Below are 18,918 nucleotides of genomic sequence, written 5' to 3'. Positions count from 1 at the left end.
TAAGCTCAAAATGCACTCCAAATTGTCAGCACACTACTCAGAAAAAACACAAGAAACAAATCATCTTTAGTGTGCTTTGCTTCCCTTAATGCACATAAGGACAGTGTAAATGGAAGCTGGTCAATTTTCAACAGTTTGTGTAAAATTGTCCCTAGGTTTTGCTTCCATACTTCAGCCTTTGGGAATCAATGCATCACACGGGGTTGTAAGTATACCTGTGTGCATTTCTGTGCTCATAATGCCGTCTATATTTCAATAAATATTGTGTATCTGTCCATTAATATTTATATGGAACAGAGAGCTTTGGTTCTTGCAATTTTTAATAAACATTGATGGTGTTACTAGTTTATACAGAGCATTCAATATGCTCCATCAAAATGGCAGCTCTAATTAGGTTCCTTGAATTAGCTAATGGATTTTGAGAAAGATAGCTTACAAAGCTCTTACAGCTGTCCAAGATAGTCCTGCCATGGCAGAAAGACAAAAGGCCGCTGGAAGCTGCAGATTTGAAAGCGTTAGAAATGTGGCTGACAGTTAAAAAAGATAAATTACATTTGTATTTTTTTTCCTATAAAAATTCTAACACTGGATTAATGTTATTCTTGTAGTGACCATTTATTAAAAATACCCCAAAAAATCCAACTTTATAGTAAGGATGTGTTTTGGCTCTGAGAGCTGTGCTTTACCCTGATGCTTTGCACATGATGTAAATTCTTTTCCATTTTTAAAATGTAAGTTATATCCGCCACAGAATTACAGACACTGAGAACTTGTTTTTTTTAGTTGAGGTCGAGTTGCCTACCTCCTCTCTGGCTAAGCCAGGTATTAAAAAAGCAAACCACATAGAGGATTAGTTGCTGCCACTCTGCCAGTGGCATAGATTGGCACGTATGTAACGAAGAGCAGATGATACAGTCTCTAGTGTGAAACTTGGAGAAGTAATTTCTGAGAGAAAATAGATGGTTACTCTGGGCTTTGAAATTTTCAACAAAGTATGTTTTGGAACATGGGCAGCAGCATCTACTGTGAGGGAATTCTTAGATCCTCAATTCTTCTCTCACAAGGGAGTGCAGAAATTAAGGCTGCACTGAATAGTCACCTTCTCTCCCTCCTGCTTTTGCTTTGTGTATGGTAAAGAGAATTCCTGAGGGACTCATGAATGGCTAATTCATTGGAAGTTTGTAAAGTAGTTATTATTTCAGCTTTAGTGATAAGTTTAATAAACAGTAGTGCAAAAAGCAATAGCCTGTAAGTGAAAAAAACCTAGCTGCCAGTTCCAGGCAGGTGTGATAGTCTTTAAGAAGTAGAGTTACATTTCTACACTGGAGTTTAGCATTCAGCGTTTGCTTTGTTGGATTGTTAAAGCTGCTGTAAATGGAGTTTGGAGGGCTGAAAATCTGCTCTGTGTTGATTTGACCTATCCATTGTAAATATGCCAGCTGCTTTACATCAGTAAAGTAAAATACCCCCTCCCAAGCTGTGTTGTAATATAGAGTGCCAAAAAAGGCACTTTGCCGCGTAAATCCAGATGAAATTACCTTGGAGAGAAGGCCTTCAATTATGCCTCACACGTGACTTCTGCATGGTGGATAAAAGGCATAATTGATATCATCTTTAGTGAAGAAACCAGAAACTGTTGCATTGTCTAGAGGCTACTGAAAATACCAGGAAAATCTGTTTTTCATTATTTTCATTGTGTGTTGTTTATAGAGAGTTTGGTTGTTGTCAGCAGCCGAGTCCCTAATCTCCCTGCTTTCCTAGCCCTTCAGAGACAAGTGCACATCTCACATCAACAAGACAGCAGTAAACTGGTCCCATGCCAGAAACAGACATTGCCATTAACCAACCCAAACTGGAAAGGCATCTTTTTTTATTATTAGTTAAGATCTGGTGATTGCCTTCTTTGATGAGGCACATTGAGCAGAGAAAAGGAAAAAAATTACCTTTCTCTGAAATAAAGATGACAATCTGGCTACAAACAAGAAAATGTCTGCCTTTTTCTCTTTCCTTTCTACTTGATTGCAAATAAGGTTTCTGTTAGAGTAGCATATACCATATCAGCTTACAGTGAAGTTAAACTTCAGTGTGCCAATTTTGTTTCCATAAAACAACAAATTAGGCTATACCTCCCATTATTCCTGTCCAGTTGTAGTCAACTATAAGTTATAAAGGAGAGTAATGGAGATGAGAAGTGGCTGGTTTGAAAAGATGATGCTCATTTGAATATCTAGGCTGTCTGCCATGACAAACAGGAAAAGGTGTTGTATGTCATGCGAAGGAAGGGAAACATAAAAGGTTGCCTTGTGTCAAGCCACTGAGAGATATTTTATAAACAGTTTGGAAAAACTGAAAGTGATACAAATCTGTTGGTCTCAATCTTCAAATGGTTCTTTTGAGGTTTCTGTAAACATATTGTGAGCTATTTGGGGAAAGAAAAGGTTAATGACATTGCTAATTCATATCATGCAAGGTTCTCTTCCCTTCTTTCTTCCTAATGAGTCTGTAGGAACCTGAGAATATCATCTTCTCTCTTTCCACTAAGCTCCTAATGTCAAGAGGTCAGTAGTGATGTTACAGGGTCAATAGGACTCAATTTACCTCCAGACAAATGGTAGTCATGTGCTGCCCTAGGAGGCTTTGACCTTTTGGGCAGAAGTGGTTGTACTGCTTTTATGTTCACCTAAAGAATTGAAAGGTGACAGCATTTGTTTCACTGAAGCACAGTTATGAGTTTTTAAAATATTGTAAAACAGATTAAAATTTGGGGACTTTAATATACAGGTTCAACTAAGTGTAAATGGCTTCTTCAGTGTAATTTGTTTTTCTGCAGTTTGTTTATGATTCTTTATATATATTTATGTACCTACAGAGAAACACATCCATCTAATGCATTGTGGAGACCAATGAAGCCATGTGCACAGTTCCAATTCCTAGAAAGGTGTCATTCCTAACTTGGGTCCTCAGTGTGAGGTGTGTGTACCAAAACCCGGGCTGGCTTTGGCTGAATATCACAGGTGGTTCCTGAACCTGCAAGGCAACATCAGGGATGTCAGCAAGGCATTTCTGACACGTCTTTCCTTGCAATACCATTTCCTTACTCAAGTGCATATGAAAAGAGCAAATGTTCATATCTTTCTAAAATCTCTTTCTCTTGGTGGTCACAAAGATGAAAGCTGAATTACAGTAGAATTATGTTCTTACCATTGATTTTCTTTTTATCACTTCCCACTATTCTTTTTATTCCTTCTTATAATTGAGGTTGCAAAAATATCTTCATACAGGGTAGAAATGCAAGGGCTGGAACTGAAAGAGAAACTTACTCAAATATTTATTTGTTAAAACTTCAGAATGGAAGTTTTATCTTCAGTGAAAGATAGATACTCTTACATGCTCTGTTGGATGCCCTTATACTGTGTATCTTTGTAGACCACTGTGTTCCTTTTAGTATGTAAAATTAGTTTTGTTTTTTAGCAGATCATGAATGGAAGATTGTCCATTCTCTACAGTCTGTGAATCACGTTTTGTCTTGGATTTGTTTTTTAATGGAAAATTCTCTAAAAGAATAATTTTTCTTTTTCTTCTTTTTTGTTTGCTTGTTTTATTTTAACTTGGAAGCACCAGTTGTTTGCTTAGGGGACTGACAGCCAGCTGGGTGAAATCAGTGTTTGAAAGAAGTGGCTGGCAAAAAAGCCCTGTGCAATATTAATGTGTTTAAGAAAACCACTGGAAACAAAATGTTTATTGCCTCTTTAAATGTATGTTTATATATAGCTTTAAGTGGTTCATCTTACTTCATATGTGCAACACTTGTTTTTAATTTGTGTTATCAAGAAAGCTGCAGTAAGAAGTCACTAATTTAAAAAATGGCATTTGAACTTGAATGATGGAAATACAGATTAGCAATTCAGAGGACGAACACAGAGGATATTTTACTGTCTAAAACCTGAGCCATACATGTTAAATACTGATTATGGTATTCTAATTCTTTGGAAAAAAAACCCTAGTCTGTCATATTGAATATTATTCAATACGTCTGTCATATATAATATTATTGCTATGGTGCTTGTTCATCTCTCTCTTCAGAGGTGATGGGGTGAAATTTCACAGTCATATTTTACATAATGTCAGAGAGCTGGAAGCTCAGTTTCTGCTTGGTTCCCCTTTTGTCTTGGACTGTCTCTTCCAGCTGTATTGGTTGAGAGGCTGTTTGGAAGCCTGTCCCTTTGCACATGCAGTGGGCAAGGTGGGCTCTGTGTGGTGCTTCCAGCAGGTGCAGGCCCAGGGAGGGAGGGTGAGTTCTGGCCATTGTTTGTGCAGTTGGTGGTACAGCCCCAGCCGCTAGGCTAGAACGATCGTGTTGGTTCAAACGATAGCACAGACTTGGTTTTCTCCTTCTCCCAAGCCAGAAAAAGCCCTCATTCTCCCAATAAGGAGTGTGTTTAACAAAACTACAGAATGATTACAGGATGTACTTTTTCCTCTTTTGAATGTTCACATGAGTTTGTTGGGTTTTTTTCTATTACAAAAAACCAAAAAAAAACCAACCTTGCAGTGTGTGCAGCTTACTGGAAGAACTGTTGAACTTCTCTTAAGTTTGTTTATGGCTTGGGATTTTGGGCATGTTTGTTAGTATTGTTTGAAATCAGCACCTGAGTCTTCACAACTCTTTTTGAAGTTTCTCAGAGATTCATTCCATTCCTACACACAGACATTATTTTAGAACTTCCCAGTGTCAGCTGCTTGTGAATCAGTCTCCTTACATGTAGCACAATTTCAGGAAATTGTTCTGAAAACAACTGGAAAATGCTGAGTGAACAGTTCTCTCAGTCTTGTGACACAGAGAAGTCAGTGATTACATTAAATTTTGGATGCTGGGAACATGTGATGGTGGGGAGAGTGGTAAAAGTGTGGTTGCATGGTTCTCCGAAGAATGTGTAGCGTGGCTCCAGAGCCATGTCAGGGAAGCAAGCGTGCACAAAACTGTACATATGATGAGGACTGTAATATTTATATCTCCTCAAGGAGAGAGCCCTGCATTAAATGTAAAGCTACTGTAAAAGAAATCTGTCTGCTGTACTTACCAGGCTTGCTGAAAACCTTCAGTAAATGCCCTTAATATACACTGACTTTGATTGGAATATTGTTTCTATATTTCTTGTGTAAGCTCAGGTTCCTTTACAGTATAAATAGTCATGCATCTGAAGCATTTGAACTGGTATTCATCTGCTGTTTCCCTGTCTGAGAACTGCTATCTGATCAAACCAATATTTTTTAATTATGTATTTATAGGCAGATGGGAGAATAGTTTACAGTCAATGTATGATCTTCTCTGCAAATCTTGGAATATTGTGTTGTTTTTTTTTTTTAATATTGCCTTATCAGTTTCTTTTTTTTATTACTGATGACTTCATTCTGTTTGAATTCAATGCTTCAGTTTCTTTGGGGTAAACTAATAGATTATGTATGCGATATTTGCACAGTGCTGATTGAATTCATCTGGTGAGTTTGAATGTGGTTCATATATTCACATAATTGTCAGGAGCCAAGTTGAAATTCAGAGCTGTTTCATGAGCATTGCACAGGGCATCATATTTATCTCACTTTACTCAGGAGTGGGTAAAACTTCCACGGTAAGCTAGAATGCAGCTCTTTCAAAAGCCAATGTCTTTTGCATTTTTGCCTGTAAACGATGGAGAAAAAAAAATTATGGAGCTTTAACTGTATCCTGAAAATATGAAGCGGAGGTACTGACCAACCCTCTGCCTACCTGTTCGCTTCACTTTTCTAACAAATTCTGAACCTGCTGGCCCCTTTTGACCAGACTTGACTGGTGACTTGATGTTCAGGAGATACTGGAGCACAAAGTTTCAGTAAGTGCAAAGAAGCAGCCTGCTAGAGAGGCCTGGATGAATGCTCATGCTGGGGAGAAGCACTGCAGTGTGAACTGTTATCAGACACGAGAGAACCCACAGGAGAAAGGCACAGGAAATCAGACTTCACGGAGCTGCTTGTTTCCACAGAGATTATGCTTGTGTTTTCACACTAATCCAGATGGATAACTTTCCATGTGCTGCTATCTTTCATTTAAATGTTCCTACTCATTCTCATGGCTAGGGTTTGTTGTTTAATACTGCGTGGCAGAGGTTTGCCAAAGCAAAATCTGTCAGGCCCTGTCTTGTAATATATATAATCAGCTTGAACTCTGCAGCACCACTTCCACTTGCTGGCTCAAAGGGTTTGAGCAGAAGGAAGTTCATCTACAGGAGACCAACAGTCAGTGGAGCACAGGCTTCTGATTGTCTTGCAATGTATCAGTCTCAGATTTAATTTTAAAAGGTGGGGGGGGAAAACCCAATGTGTGTGGTATTTTCAGATTGTCTCTTCAGCCAAAGTACCTGGTGGTACAAAGTGGGTTAGACCACTGGTGATGGGTGCTGTACAGTTTGCAGAGAGCTGCAGGAAACCAGATTGCCTGGAATCAAACTAGGCCTATTGCCTGTATTTCAGTGTTTCTCTCTTAAGTAGTGCTGCTTTGGGCTATGTTGTTGGCAAAGCAACAGGGACAATACTTTGGGCCTTATCTGTATGTTAGCAGCCCTCATTAAACACTTTATCATTATTCACCAGTAATGTCAGGGGATTTCACAGGTATTGTAGTGCTCATGAGCTATGGACCAGGCTTCACTGTTCTAAGTGATAGTTTCCATTAGCTAGACCTCAGTTTCAGTGTTTTGCAAACTGGAAATGGTTCTTCACTATTTTACAAGAATTATTGCAAGGAACAGAGGTATTTATCTATGGAAGAAATAAAGGTGAAGAGGGAATATATATTTTTTTCCATCAGTAGTCCACAGAGTTTGTGCAAGCTTTCTGCACTGTCTTGGCAGATCATGAGAAAAATCTCGTGCTCTGGAAGATTTCAGTAAGTCAGCCAGAGAAGCTTGAAACCTCTGGGACTTTATAGAGTGGATGGATAACTTAGGCTTCAGGAAAGGAAGTCCTTTGATTTTTCATGGAAACATACTGATGCTGTAAGTAACCATTTCCAATCCTAACTGCATATTCAGTTGCATTTGCAGCCTACATGGAATTTCTCTAAATTGGTAGTTAATTTCCAAACAGTCTAGATTGCTGATACATACTAGAAACTAAGTATTATTGAACTGATGGGTTAGTGTCCAATATTTTGTGTGTGCTGTTCAAATTCTGTTTGCTATGCAAATCCTACCTATGAAGGGCTTCCCTAGATTCTGGCATACTCATAGGGGAGTGTGATGTAGCAAGATGCTCCACTGAGTCTGTGCTCATGTGAGCAAATCTCTGTCTCTGTAATCCACTGATGGTGAGGCAGAGTTAAGGTTATAGATTAAGTGAATATACAGTGAAGTGCTGCAAAAACAATGGTTTGAGTTTAGGAGCAGCCAGAAATCAATTGTATAATTAATAATTCCCTGTGAATGCCAGTAAATGCTACTTAACTATACACTCAGTATTCACCCCAGTGCTGACTACAGCAGGGCTGGAAATATCTACAGGAAACTTTTAATTTTTTCATTTTAAATATGAACAACGTTTTTTGAATTCTTAGCCATTTTCAGGATTTTATTTAATAGTTCCTGGTTATAGCTTGAGCTTCTACAGTTGTACAAGCCCAGCTGTAAGGTTTTAGAAGGCTCACTAGGGTCAAAACCCACAGAAAGGCATGTGTTCAACTTGATAAACTAAGCAACTCCACCAGATTTACCAGAGCAGTTTGCAGTGTATGCAGTTCTGCATACAAGTGAGTCTTTGTGGATTACTAAGTGAATTACTGTTTAATTACCACTTTAAAACTGTAGTGTCAAGATTTAATAGTGTGCTTTCCCATCTCTCTTGCCTGCCCTGGATTTTCATGGTTGATGTTTGAGTTCTTTGTATAATTGCAAGGGAGTTTGTGGTTTTTTTATGAGACAAAACTTTTTTGTGCTTCTCTGCGAATAATAGTTTATTCTTTACCTAGAACATACGTAATTTTAGGGAAATTCCACATTTAGCATGGGAGCAAAAGGAAACATTTTTTGTCAACTTATCATCATCATTATTATTAAAATATGATAGTCATTTATAGCTGTTCACAGGAATGTTAAAAGTTTTCTTCTGCTCCCCCATCTGTCTGCATCCATCTGTTGTCTCTTGTCTTGTACTGGAATTGCTAAGTTCTTTGGACATGGACAGCCTTTTTTAAAAACAGGAATCAAGTTCACAATTAGCAGCTTTGTCAATATAAGAAAGCAAAAATAAGGCTGATAGGGGCCAGTGGGAACTACACAAATCAGGAAAATCAAACACAATCCCTTTGTCTCGGGTCTGGCAATTCTCTGTGTGTACCTGGTGTCAGATATGTGCGTTGTTAGGAGTTTCATTCGGCTGTGTTTCCCCCCAGCAGCTGCACAGGTGGCGGGAACGCTGATCGGATCCAGAGGCTGCGGAAGGAGTACCAGCAGGCCCGGCGGGAGGGCTTGCCCTTCTACGAGGATGACGAGGGAAGGACGCCACTGCCGGACTACGACCAGCGCTGGGTAGGTCCTCAGTGGGATCCTAAGGGCTTTGGCAGCACTCAGAGGTAGCAGAAGGTGCTGGTTTGTTTGTGTTTTCCATAAATCCTCTATCAGTTTAACGTGAATTTAGGATCTTCATAGAAATGGAGAAATCCCTAATGCCAGCCCACCAAAGAGACAACATGCCAAAGAAATGTCGTCTCTTTGGTTAATAATGAGAACTTGGCTAAAATTAACTCATCCATTCACTGTGTCTGATTTGGGCCCAGGTTTCCTCCATTAAGCCCAGACAGAGAGTCACTGCCAGACTTTGTCACGTGTGGTAACATCAAGGCTTTTCAGATGAATTTATGGTACTCTGGCTGTTCATACAGTGATTCTCTGGGTTAACAAGAGCATTAGAAGAGCAGCCTCTCACTGTGCTTAGCTGCAAAGTGAGAGGAAGGAAATAGAGTCATGTCTGTCCTACCCTTCCTTCTGCATATGGGACAGTAGCAATCTGGCCACGTTACAGCCTTTGTAACTTTTCTAAAGTGAAAAATGTAATAATTTTCTCCCCTGCATCAATTTCTTAAAATATATTCTATGAACACTATAGACCTGTATTTGTTCTATACATGTGTATATGGTCTATTCCCTGTTTTACATCTAGGCCTCACACTACACAGAGACATATTATCTGCCCCAGTCCTATAGAAAAAACAGAGATTAAATCAACAGTGCCAGATTTTTGAATCTCTTAAATAAATGCAACAGCCATAGTCTATGGGTACTCAAGAGCTCTGCCTGAGGAAGTTTTGAACATGGACATTGTCTCCTTTGAGGTAATTATAATCAACCAGCATTCAAAAATGTAGTTTTGATAAAATGCAATTTATGCTAAATTCAAAATTTTCGTTTAAAAAAAGACAGAATTGTGTGCAAATCTTAAGAATGTATATACTTCTGAAATTTGAACTAACATTGGTTTTAATGTCTCCAAACTATCGGTGTGAATGCTGAAGTGAAATCTGCAATGACTGCTATAGTATAAAAAATCCTATGCAAGAGTAGACTTTATTGAAATCACAGAGAGATGCAGAGTTAAAAGGGGTGTTTTTACATAAATTATCATATATATTTGTTCATTAACTCCAAAACTGTTGTTGTATATATTATTCTTATTCAATTACCAAAAGTGTCATCTTCAGCAAAATAATTCTTTCCTTAAAGCAGCTAACTTTAATCCACTGCCTTAAATTTTGTGACCCAAATTTGTGAGTCAATGTACCTGTCATTCTTCTTCTGAATTGCTTTTGTAAACTAAAATAAGAATATGCATCAAATATGTCTTCCTGTTGAAATTCTGTGTCGTGATATGTGTCCTCACAGGCCTCAGACTGGGTCAGTGCTACTTCTTCAGCAGCCTGAGGATTTCTACCTCTTATCTGAAACTGATTAAACTTTATTAATGCTCAGATGAGGTTGAGATTTGTGATCCAGTGTAGTTTCACAAGATTCACAAAGGTTTCTTCTAGGTAATCCTCTATAAGCCTTTCCTGTTAGGCATAATGCCCAGAGATTACTGATTTCCAAAGCTTTGCTTTTCCCATGAGGCATGTTGTCCTTAATCAAAGCACCTGAAAGGGTGCTTAAAGTACCTTAATCATTAAATTATTCCTAATAGTGGTACCAGGATTGCTGGTTTTTGTCCTTCCAGTGCAGAATATTTGTAAACGGTTTTGTTATGAGGAATGGCAGTCTGCTCAAAAATCAGTTTACCTTGAGGGCTTTAGTACTCTGAAGTTTGTTGCTGCAAGAGTTCTTCTTGTGGAAGTAGCTTATAAACTTCAAAGACTTCTGGTCTCTTCATTGCAACAATATCATCCATTGATCCAGCCAGCCGTGCTTTCATAGCCACTGTCTTTTAGTCTGGAAAATACTGCAGCCACAGCTTGCTGTCTTTTGACTCATGGCTGGAAGTTCTGCTTCTGCCTGTAGTTTTACCCTTAAAATACCTAATGTTGCAATCTACAAAGACAGAAAAGAAGGAACAAAAATAGAATCAAAATATTAAAAAGAAAATAAAATGTCTCAAAGCATCTTGCTAGAATGCTAACTCAAGGTAGCTTTTAAGCAATGCCATCATTCCCACCTCAGGCAGCTGACCCTCAGCAGTACTGTGGTAGCACAGATTGAACAACAGCTGATTTTTTTGCACCTTTACCTATCAGTTGAAGAGACATGCTGATGACTAATTGCATAATTGCAAATAAATAAAAACTTACTCTAATCTTCGGGATGTCTGTTGTCTTTCTTTAGAGAGACAACAGACAGCTGAGGAGGGGGAAAACCTTCTGGTAGAAGTTTTCTTGCTTCCCACGTGAGGTTATGGCACCAGGGAAGCTGCAGCTGGAAAAGAGATGCCGGATCTCTCTTTTTAAGACTCAATTAGTCCTTTCCTTACTTTTCTCAGTCAACTGTTTTACCTAAGCCAACTTTCCTATAAGATGGCTTTCTAATGTACAGCAGCTGCTGTAATCACTTCCCACCATCTCGTGAAACATACAGATAAGTTGGGAAATGCAGAAGATAATTTGAGAAGACACTATCCCATCGCAAATCAGCAGCCTCAAAAACGGACCCTGGGTCTTGTCCTCCAAAATAGTATTTGAGAACTCATGAAGCAAATTTCTATCTGATAAAGCTGACATTGACAAGTGGCCTTTAGCTGACACTGTAATGGGACAGAATTTCTAATAGAAGGGGTATTTCTAACAATCTACTTTTTTTAAGTGGGATAAATCAAGTTAAAGTGCAGAGCCACTGAAAAGCTAGCATTGTAAGGGAAAATGATCTCATGACAGGCAATTGGGATCCATAAATGTTTTAAAAATAAGGTCAAAAATTCATTTTAAATAGGCCTGCTATTCTCTCATCATCCATTCCTCCCCCCTGCATCCATTTTCCAATTCTCCTCTGTTCTTCTCATCTGTTGCTGGATGAATTTTTTGCTCTCTTGCGCCTTCATTCTGCTTTCTCTTCCCCACAGTCTATTCCTTTTCTTTTTGTAAGAAACTGAATAATTCAGTTTAGTGTGTCTCCATAAACAGACAAAATGTCTCTCTGCTATAGAGCCTGACCCTTTAAAATTCTTTTCCAATTCCATTGTGCTTTGGTTTGTTGTCAAGTTTTTTATCCTTTAGACTTTCTCCATCCCCTCCCCCCCCCCCCCCCGCATCACCCACCCCCTCTTTTCAGGTTTATAACTAGGGTAAATGATAAACCAAATTCTGTATGGTGGATCACAAGGCTTAAAGTAAACCTCAGCTAGTTAGCCAAAGGACAGGCTGATAATAAGTATAAATATTGTCTAGGAAAATGAATGCCTTTTGTTGTCAGTGTAAAATGAGATTACCCAAAAATTTTCTGACAGCTAGGGAATATTGGGATGTATCAGCTCTAAAAAGGGTTTAGGCATGTGCATACAGGCTTATGTCTTAGTGGGACATCAGATATTCAAAGCACTCGTGAAGATACCCAATAAAAACCTAATCTGGGTCTCCCAAATGAGGCAGATGTTTGTGTACTATTATCATAGCTGCAGTATCAGTCAGACTCTGAAAGAACTTTGTAAGAATAAGCTGCAAGAACTTAGTCTCTCTAGGAGCTGGAAGGGTTTTCCACAGACAGTCTTTTTCAGGGCTTTAGAGTCACAGCCTAATAGCAGATCATGAGAAGTAGCTAAGGAGCTGTCAAGAGAAAGCCATGCAGTTAGCATCTGCACTTGTATTTAAGGGCATTTAAATAATGAGGAATTAATCATCTATTTGAGGATTTACTTGGATTGTCTTACAGACTTTGTACAAATCCAGTTACTTAAAACATCAATTCTTTCCTCCAGGATGGCAGTAAATCCTTGAAACTTTATCTTTTTAATGTACATTCAAGGACTACATGTAACACCAGCCACATTGCAAATAGTTCTTCACCTGTTAGTGACCACAGCAGCTTCACCATAAAATACCTTGGGTTAACTGTTTCTAAAAGCCATTTACTTATTTGCAGATAGGATTTGCAAGCTTGTAAATAACCTAAAGATACAAGAAAACCTGTCTCTGGATCTTGGCTGTGAACATTTCAATTGAAATAAACCTGTAATGTACTGAGTTTTGTCAGTTTCCAGTTGAGAGTAGGAAAAAAGAATCATGCCTGTGTGTGTTAAAGGCCACGTACTTTATTGTGTGCCTGGCAGCATTCCAAGCCTAAAAATCAACGAGAACAAAGAAAGGAGCATTAATAACTGCATTATTTTTCCATAATGTGTCAAAGGGTTCCGCGCTTCCTTCAGGATGAATAAGGAGCTGTTTGTACTTTTCATGATCAATTAATTCCATGTTCAGGATGTTGCATTTCAAATAGGTTAGGTTCCTAAAACACACAAACGTTTGTGTTGGACTATGGTTAGAAACCAGAATTCCAACTTCTAGAATAGTAACATTCCTGTCTTCTAGCGCAATGGGAGAAGCTGACAATTTTATGTGAAACCATATAGCAGAAACTGATGCAAATTGCAGACTTTCTGAGTCCACAGACTATTAGTAGAAAACATTAAATAAAAAGAAAAGAAGAAAAATAAAATAACTTATTTAAAGTATAGCTGCTTTGAAAAATACAGATCGGAAGTATTTGTTGTTAGAATACTAATTAAGAGAGTACTCAAAACATTTTATTAGAATATATGATTAACTTACTGATCAAGAACTTTTTATGGTTCCAAATTATCTCTGCTTAATGAAGCCTTCAGATTGGGATGTATTACACAGAGCTGTTCTAGCTAAGCAGAGTGATTTTGAAATTTACAGGCCAGCTTTTGGGGGTAGTTTTGGGGGGAAATTATTTGGGAGAAATCCCCGCCAAACCTCATGTGAAAAATAAACTATTCCAAATGGCACATGCAAGGAGAGCCAAATTCAATTCCATTAATACTAGTAATAAAGAGTGACTTCCATAACTTGTTTGGAATCATTCCTACTTATAGAAAGGTTAGATTTGGCACAGATTATCTGAACCAGAGGGGACTCTGAAATGCTCATGTCTTCAGGCATACACTTTCTACATGCTCTCATTTACCAGGGGAAACAGTTCTGGTACCATATGTCATCTTATCAAAGCTCATTGGTGCTGTTTATACCCTGTGAATTATGTGAATTCCAGAAATTCATCATGCCATCTATTCCACAAGGTGCTTCTGCATACAGCTGGGTTTTGTTGTTTTTCAGTGCAGGGGGGTGATTCTGAGGAAGAGAAACACTAAGCATTTCTCTTATTTCATACGAGTTGCTGAAAGAAATCAGACAAAAACATGCGGTGCTGCCAGGCTGTGGCTGTCTTTGCAGGCTCACAGTACTGAGAGATTCCAAATGTGCCAGCAATCATGTCCCTTGCAGTTAGGACAGGTTCTTCTGATATTGCCCAAATGGAGCATTAGAGTGGGGCATTGCAGAGATCATGACAGCTGCCACAGATCAATTTGATATGATATGAAGGGCCCTAGAGGTTTTCCATTGTATACATTTTGCCTAATTTGCCAGTATGCTAAGGGAGGCAAGAAACAAATCTCTAACTGATAATTATATTGATGAGAGGAGTCTCTGAGCAGGTAATCCATGCAGTTTAGTATGCTGAACAGTTACTGTGTTTGAGCATATAGCCCACAGCTCTGCAGCTTTTATCTGTTGGCTTTTTTTTTATTTGGGGCAGGAAAAGTAGGCACAAATAGCCTTTTTGGAGCTAGCTGTAATCTGCCTTGACTGCAGTTCTCAGTAGTAGCTGGGTCTTTGCAGTTTGCTTCAGTTTTGGCAAGCTCCTGCCAGTATAGGCTTCAGCAAGTTTCTGTCTCCTTGTTTGTCACTCTGTAGACAGGGGGCTGTGTGGCCACTTTCCCTGAGCATATGTGCACACTCTGCCAAATCTCAGGCCAGCATTACATGGGAAAGCTGCATGAGGACTGAGATTTTAACACCGACTCTTATCACATGGGGCTGCCAAAGCCAGTACTTTGCACCCTGAGCTTTCCTTCCCTTACTTAGCCTCAGTGATCCTGCTCTGTGACAGCGTGATCCCAGCCCCCAGCAGCTCAGTGCCCCATACACCAATAGAATCAAATACAGCTGCTCCTGGGTCGGGCTGCAGGGGAGGGGGGAAAGTTGGCTTCCTTTTAAACTGACCTCCTCTTCCTCAGGCCATTAGTAAGAGGCCTGCTTCAACTTCTGGAAGGGGGCCCCAGTTACAACACTCATTTTTTAATCACAAGACAAATCTGTTATGCCACTGAAATTCATGTCTGATGCTAAGCATGCACTTAGCTATTTATTGGAGCAGGCCTGAAATCAGGCCTCAAACCCAATCCCCTTCAGGCACAAGCTTTGGCCTTTACTACCAGGTATCCGGTGCATTTGTCAAATAGATGCTGTCATGGTTGACTTCTTTTTCAATTCTTACTACTTAATTTCCCTGGGTCATGTTCATGTTCAGTGTTGCAGATTAAAAAGAAATCTCCTCCCTAAAACATACCTATGATCCAAAGAGTTGTCTGGCTACTGTAGTCCCAGAGAGCACCCCCTTTTCTGAAGATGCCAGTCACTGTCCAGCTCTGCCTGCTAGGGATAATATCCCACTAAACCAGAGAGTGATTTAGAGAAAGGACTGCAAAATTTGTTCATTTAACATCAGGGAAAGCAGAATGACCTCAGTGAGGCAAACAGCAATGATTGCCCAGTGTGTGCAGAACTTGGGGGTCAAGGGTTGATCTTGAAAGAAGCTGGGTCAAGTAATACAACTATGTCATTGAGGCTGTTAGAGAGCCCAGATCTTGTATTTGTTATATTTATGTGACAGAAGCCAACTCAAATAATGGACTTTTCATTACTTTTGATTTCTGGATTGAGTTCCTCTGTTGTATTACTGTACAGCACTTCTCATTCCTGCAGTGCAAGATCTGAGCTGGAGGCCTTTGGTCTTCTTGAGTTTTGTTGAAGTTCCTCACTGCAAAATGCATTAGCAGAACTGCTAGGTGCTGCTTCAGCAGTCAGGGTGTCAGTGCTCTGGCTACATTGTTGTCTTGCAGTTAGAAAAACACTAAAAAGTTCAGGAGTTTTTCACAGCCAAGGTGTGAAAAGTAATTAGAATGTATCACTGGTGTTGGGTATTGCAATTATCTGTGAATATATAAAGGCCCTATTTTTCTCAACAGGCGACGTTGCTATAATTATTTAAAATGAAAAAGAGAGTCAGTGACTCAGACATAGAGAGATTGGGTGGATAACTTTATTAGTTCCCAGTCTAAGATCTGTAGTGCAGATGCTAATCTAATATCAAGACTGCATTAAAATAAAGTACAAAATATGGCAAAAAAGAAACTGCATTTACCCCGTAAGGCTGGTGCTGAACATAACTTTGACTGTTCTGCTCATGGCCAGCTCTCTTCAATGTTCAGCTCTAAGTCTGGCTCTTAAAAAACACTATAAAAGGGAGCACTAGAATCTTCTTCCTTGCTCCGTACAGAATCTGACTGGAACATATTCCTCCTACGAGATGTGCTGAGTTTGAGAATTTCTGCAAAAGTAGTAATCAATTTAATCTTTGTTTGCATTTGGTTTTTTAAAACTTCTTTTTTAAAACTTCTTTAGTGTTTTTGCTTGGTTTTTTAAAACTTCTTTAATGTTCTTGTGTGGTTCAGTAAATTGAATTTGCAAGCAGAAATTTCCCAATGCAGAATGGCACCATGCAGCCTAATCTGAAGGGCTGATTTTGATTTGATTTTCTTGGTGTGTTTTTGAGACACTAACCAAGGAGTTTTTTATGTTAAACAAGTGTTTTTGATGCTAAACACTAAGAAAGCAAGCACAGCACATACTCCTGCATGTGTTTTTGCTGCTTTTTCCTCATCAGATGGCCTGACTGTTGTGTTAAATGTCATGTTGCCCAATATTAAGTAGCGTCATTCCAGCTGAACATGTGTCATAATCCTGTATGATAGGAGTTATTGAGTCTGCTGTAATCCAGGTGATAGTGGAATGTCTGCCTTGCAAGTAGAAATAAGAGTTCTGACCCTGCTGCCTCCAAGGGTGTCCTGCTGCTCAGGACAGATGATATGTGAATAACCCAGAGTAGCATAGATTTCATAAAGAAAGGTGTGCCAGTGCTCTGGCTACATTGTTGTCTTGCTATATCAAATTTAGCATGTAAATTGTGAATGCATACAACTGAGCAGCAGGTATCTCCTCTACAATGCAGTCTGGTCACCAATTATAAGATCTTTCTAGATTAGTCTATTCATCCATTCTCTTGCTAGGCTGGAATAATGATTGTCAACATTATGATTGCAAATAATGCCCTTCTGTGTTAGGAATGCCAGTGCTGCATGTGACAACAAACAATGTCAGGATCTCTTAAGGAGCCTGGATCCTAGGGAAGCCTGGATCAGGTTATGCTTTCCACCATCAGCTCTTCCAAGAAAAGTCAGAGTTAGCAGATACCTAGAGTGAAAGTTTGAAGTTACTGTGTGACTCAAAAGGAAGGAAGTCACTTGGATTCAAGAGTTGCTGGTAATGCAGTAAGCATGGTTATATTAAATTATATTCTATAGGTCATAATTTGATGATAACTTCTTCAAGATAAGATAAAAATTTATAATTTGAAGTAATTGCCTGTGCCTTCCATCTCTGGTCTGCCATCATCAAAGTCATTCTGACAATCTAAATTCACTCTTTCCTGTGCAGTGATTATAGCGGAATTTAGCAAAATGCTATCTAGTGATACCCACCAGTGGATCAGTATGAACATTTACATTTGTGTTTGAAGCTAATTTTTAATGTATTTCTCTTAATTTGCTAGGAAGATATTTGTCAAGTTAGCAATTAAACTGTAATTTGGTCACAGAGGTGTTTACACGGATTAATAGATCTCTCTCTTAAGCGTATGCTCCTGGGTTTGAAATAACAGCTATACTGTGTGGTAGCATGACCCCACTTGAGTTTCACACACACATGCACAAAATCAAATTCCATCACATTTTAATGCAAATTTTACCTTTGCAAATGATGGCCTGAAAAGAATGAGTTTCCATGGTAACCTTAGGGAACACATAACCTGTTTATCATAACTTCTCCATGAAGCAAGACAGGGGGTGGGGAACATGCTTTGATGTCAGCTATATTTTTCTGCAGACAGCATTCTGCTCTAGCACATGTAGAGAATTTACCAAAATACTTGCGTGCTGTCCTAAATGAACTTTTTTCTGTTCTTAGAAACAAAAGCAGTTGTATGGAATAACACAGGAGGTAACTGCAATTGGCAATATTCAACACCATTAACTGACCTTTCAGCTCCTGTCTATTGTTTGACAACTAGGTCAACGTTTTGAAAGACCAATCAGAAATTAATAGTTAACAGATCTCTTCCATCACTTTATCTTTTCTTGCTTTCCCTCTATGCTTTAAACTTAGCCCTCTGGTATCCCTGCTGCCTTTCAAAGCCACTTCTTTTATTTTTTCTTGTTCTTTCACTTCACTTCACTGCTGAAAGTACTTCTCTGGAAAATGCCTTGAAATATTTCTGAACTCCTACATTTTGGAGCTACCATGGAAAAAAATATATTGACTATACTTCACATTCGGTGCTGACTTTCAGAGTTGAGGTGGAGGCTCCTGGAGCTGCCATTAGCGAGAGTGAGCTTGATGGCTCTGAGCATCTGTAAGGTTGTATTTTTCCTGCAGATGCACAGTAACTCCTGGCTAAAGGAAAGTATGTCTGCAACATTTTTTTAAGGTCATTAGGAGTAAGGAACAGATGTTGAGGTTTTTCAGAATGCTGCTTTGAAGTGCCACTTTGGAGTCAACTGACAAGACTGACCCTATAGGCAGTGATTTTTGGGATTGGAACACAGAGGAACCATTGCCCACAGTTACCCATCTGGTATCCATCTGGTACCAGCAAACAACAGACAGTACCAAATCACAGAAAAACTGTACCAACTGCTAAATTGGTATCAGCAAGCAAAGAAGGTCACCACCTAACAGCAGTTGCAAGCAGGAGAAACAATGTCTGTAACATTTACAGACTGGTATCTGAAGATCCGGAGGAACCTGATGCCATAGCATATGGAAAGCAATTCCTGTCTCTAAGCCTGCTTATGCTGATGTTGTTTGCACAGTATTAATCCAGGTTTGGGGAGGGGTTTTGGGTTTGTTGGTTTTTGGTTGTTGTTTTTGGGGCGTTTCTTTGTGGTTTTTTTGGTTTTTGTTTTTTTTTTTTTTTTGTTAACCATATTGAATTTGCCGTGTGGAGAGCTTTTGTCATGATGCCATTGAGAGAGTGCCTCTCTTTATTGGCATCTGTG

The 18,918-nt window shown here is 39.1% G+C and overlaps 1 protein-coding gene across 4 annotated transcripts in view; it reads left to right on the top strand.

Annotated features, from left to right (window-relative positions):
* Positions 1–18,918, top strand: part of PARD3B (par-3 family cell polarity regulator beta) — a 392,348-nt gene that overhangs the window by 332,507 nt on the left and 40,923 nt on the right. For 3 of the 4 annotated variants that reach the window (XM_077181321.1, XM_077181318.1, XM_054636392.2), the window contains one exon: positions 8,423–8,558. In XM_077181321.1, coding sequence (XP_077037436.1) covers positions 8,423–8,558 — 136 coding nt within the window. The remainder of the gene's footprint in view (positions 1–8,422; positions 8,559–18,918) is intronic. The other variant, XM_077181319.1, reaches the window with a different exon arrangement.

Source organism: Agelaius phoeniceus, chromosome 7, assembly GCF_051311805.1.
Source record: "Agelaius phoeniceus isolate bAgePho1 chromosome 7, bAgePho1.hap1, whole genome shotgun sequence".
In the NCBI taxonomy this organism is placed as follows: Eukaryota; Metazoa; Chordata; class Aves; order Passeriformes; family Icteridae; genus Agelaius; species Agelaius phoeniceus.
Note: the sequence above shows the minus strand (reverse complement) of the source record. Positions and strands in the feature narration are given on the sequence as shown.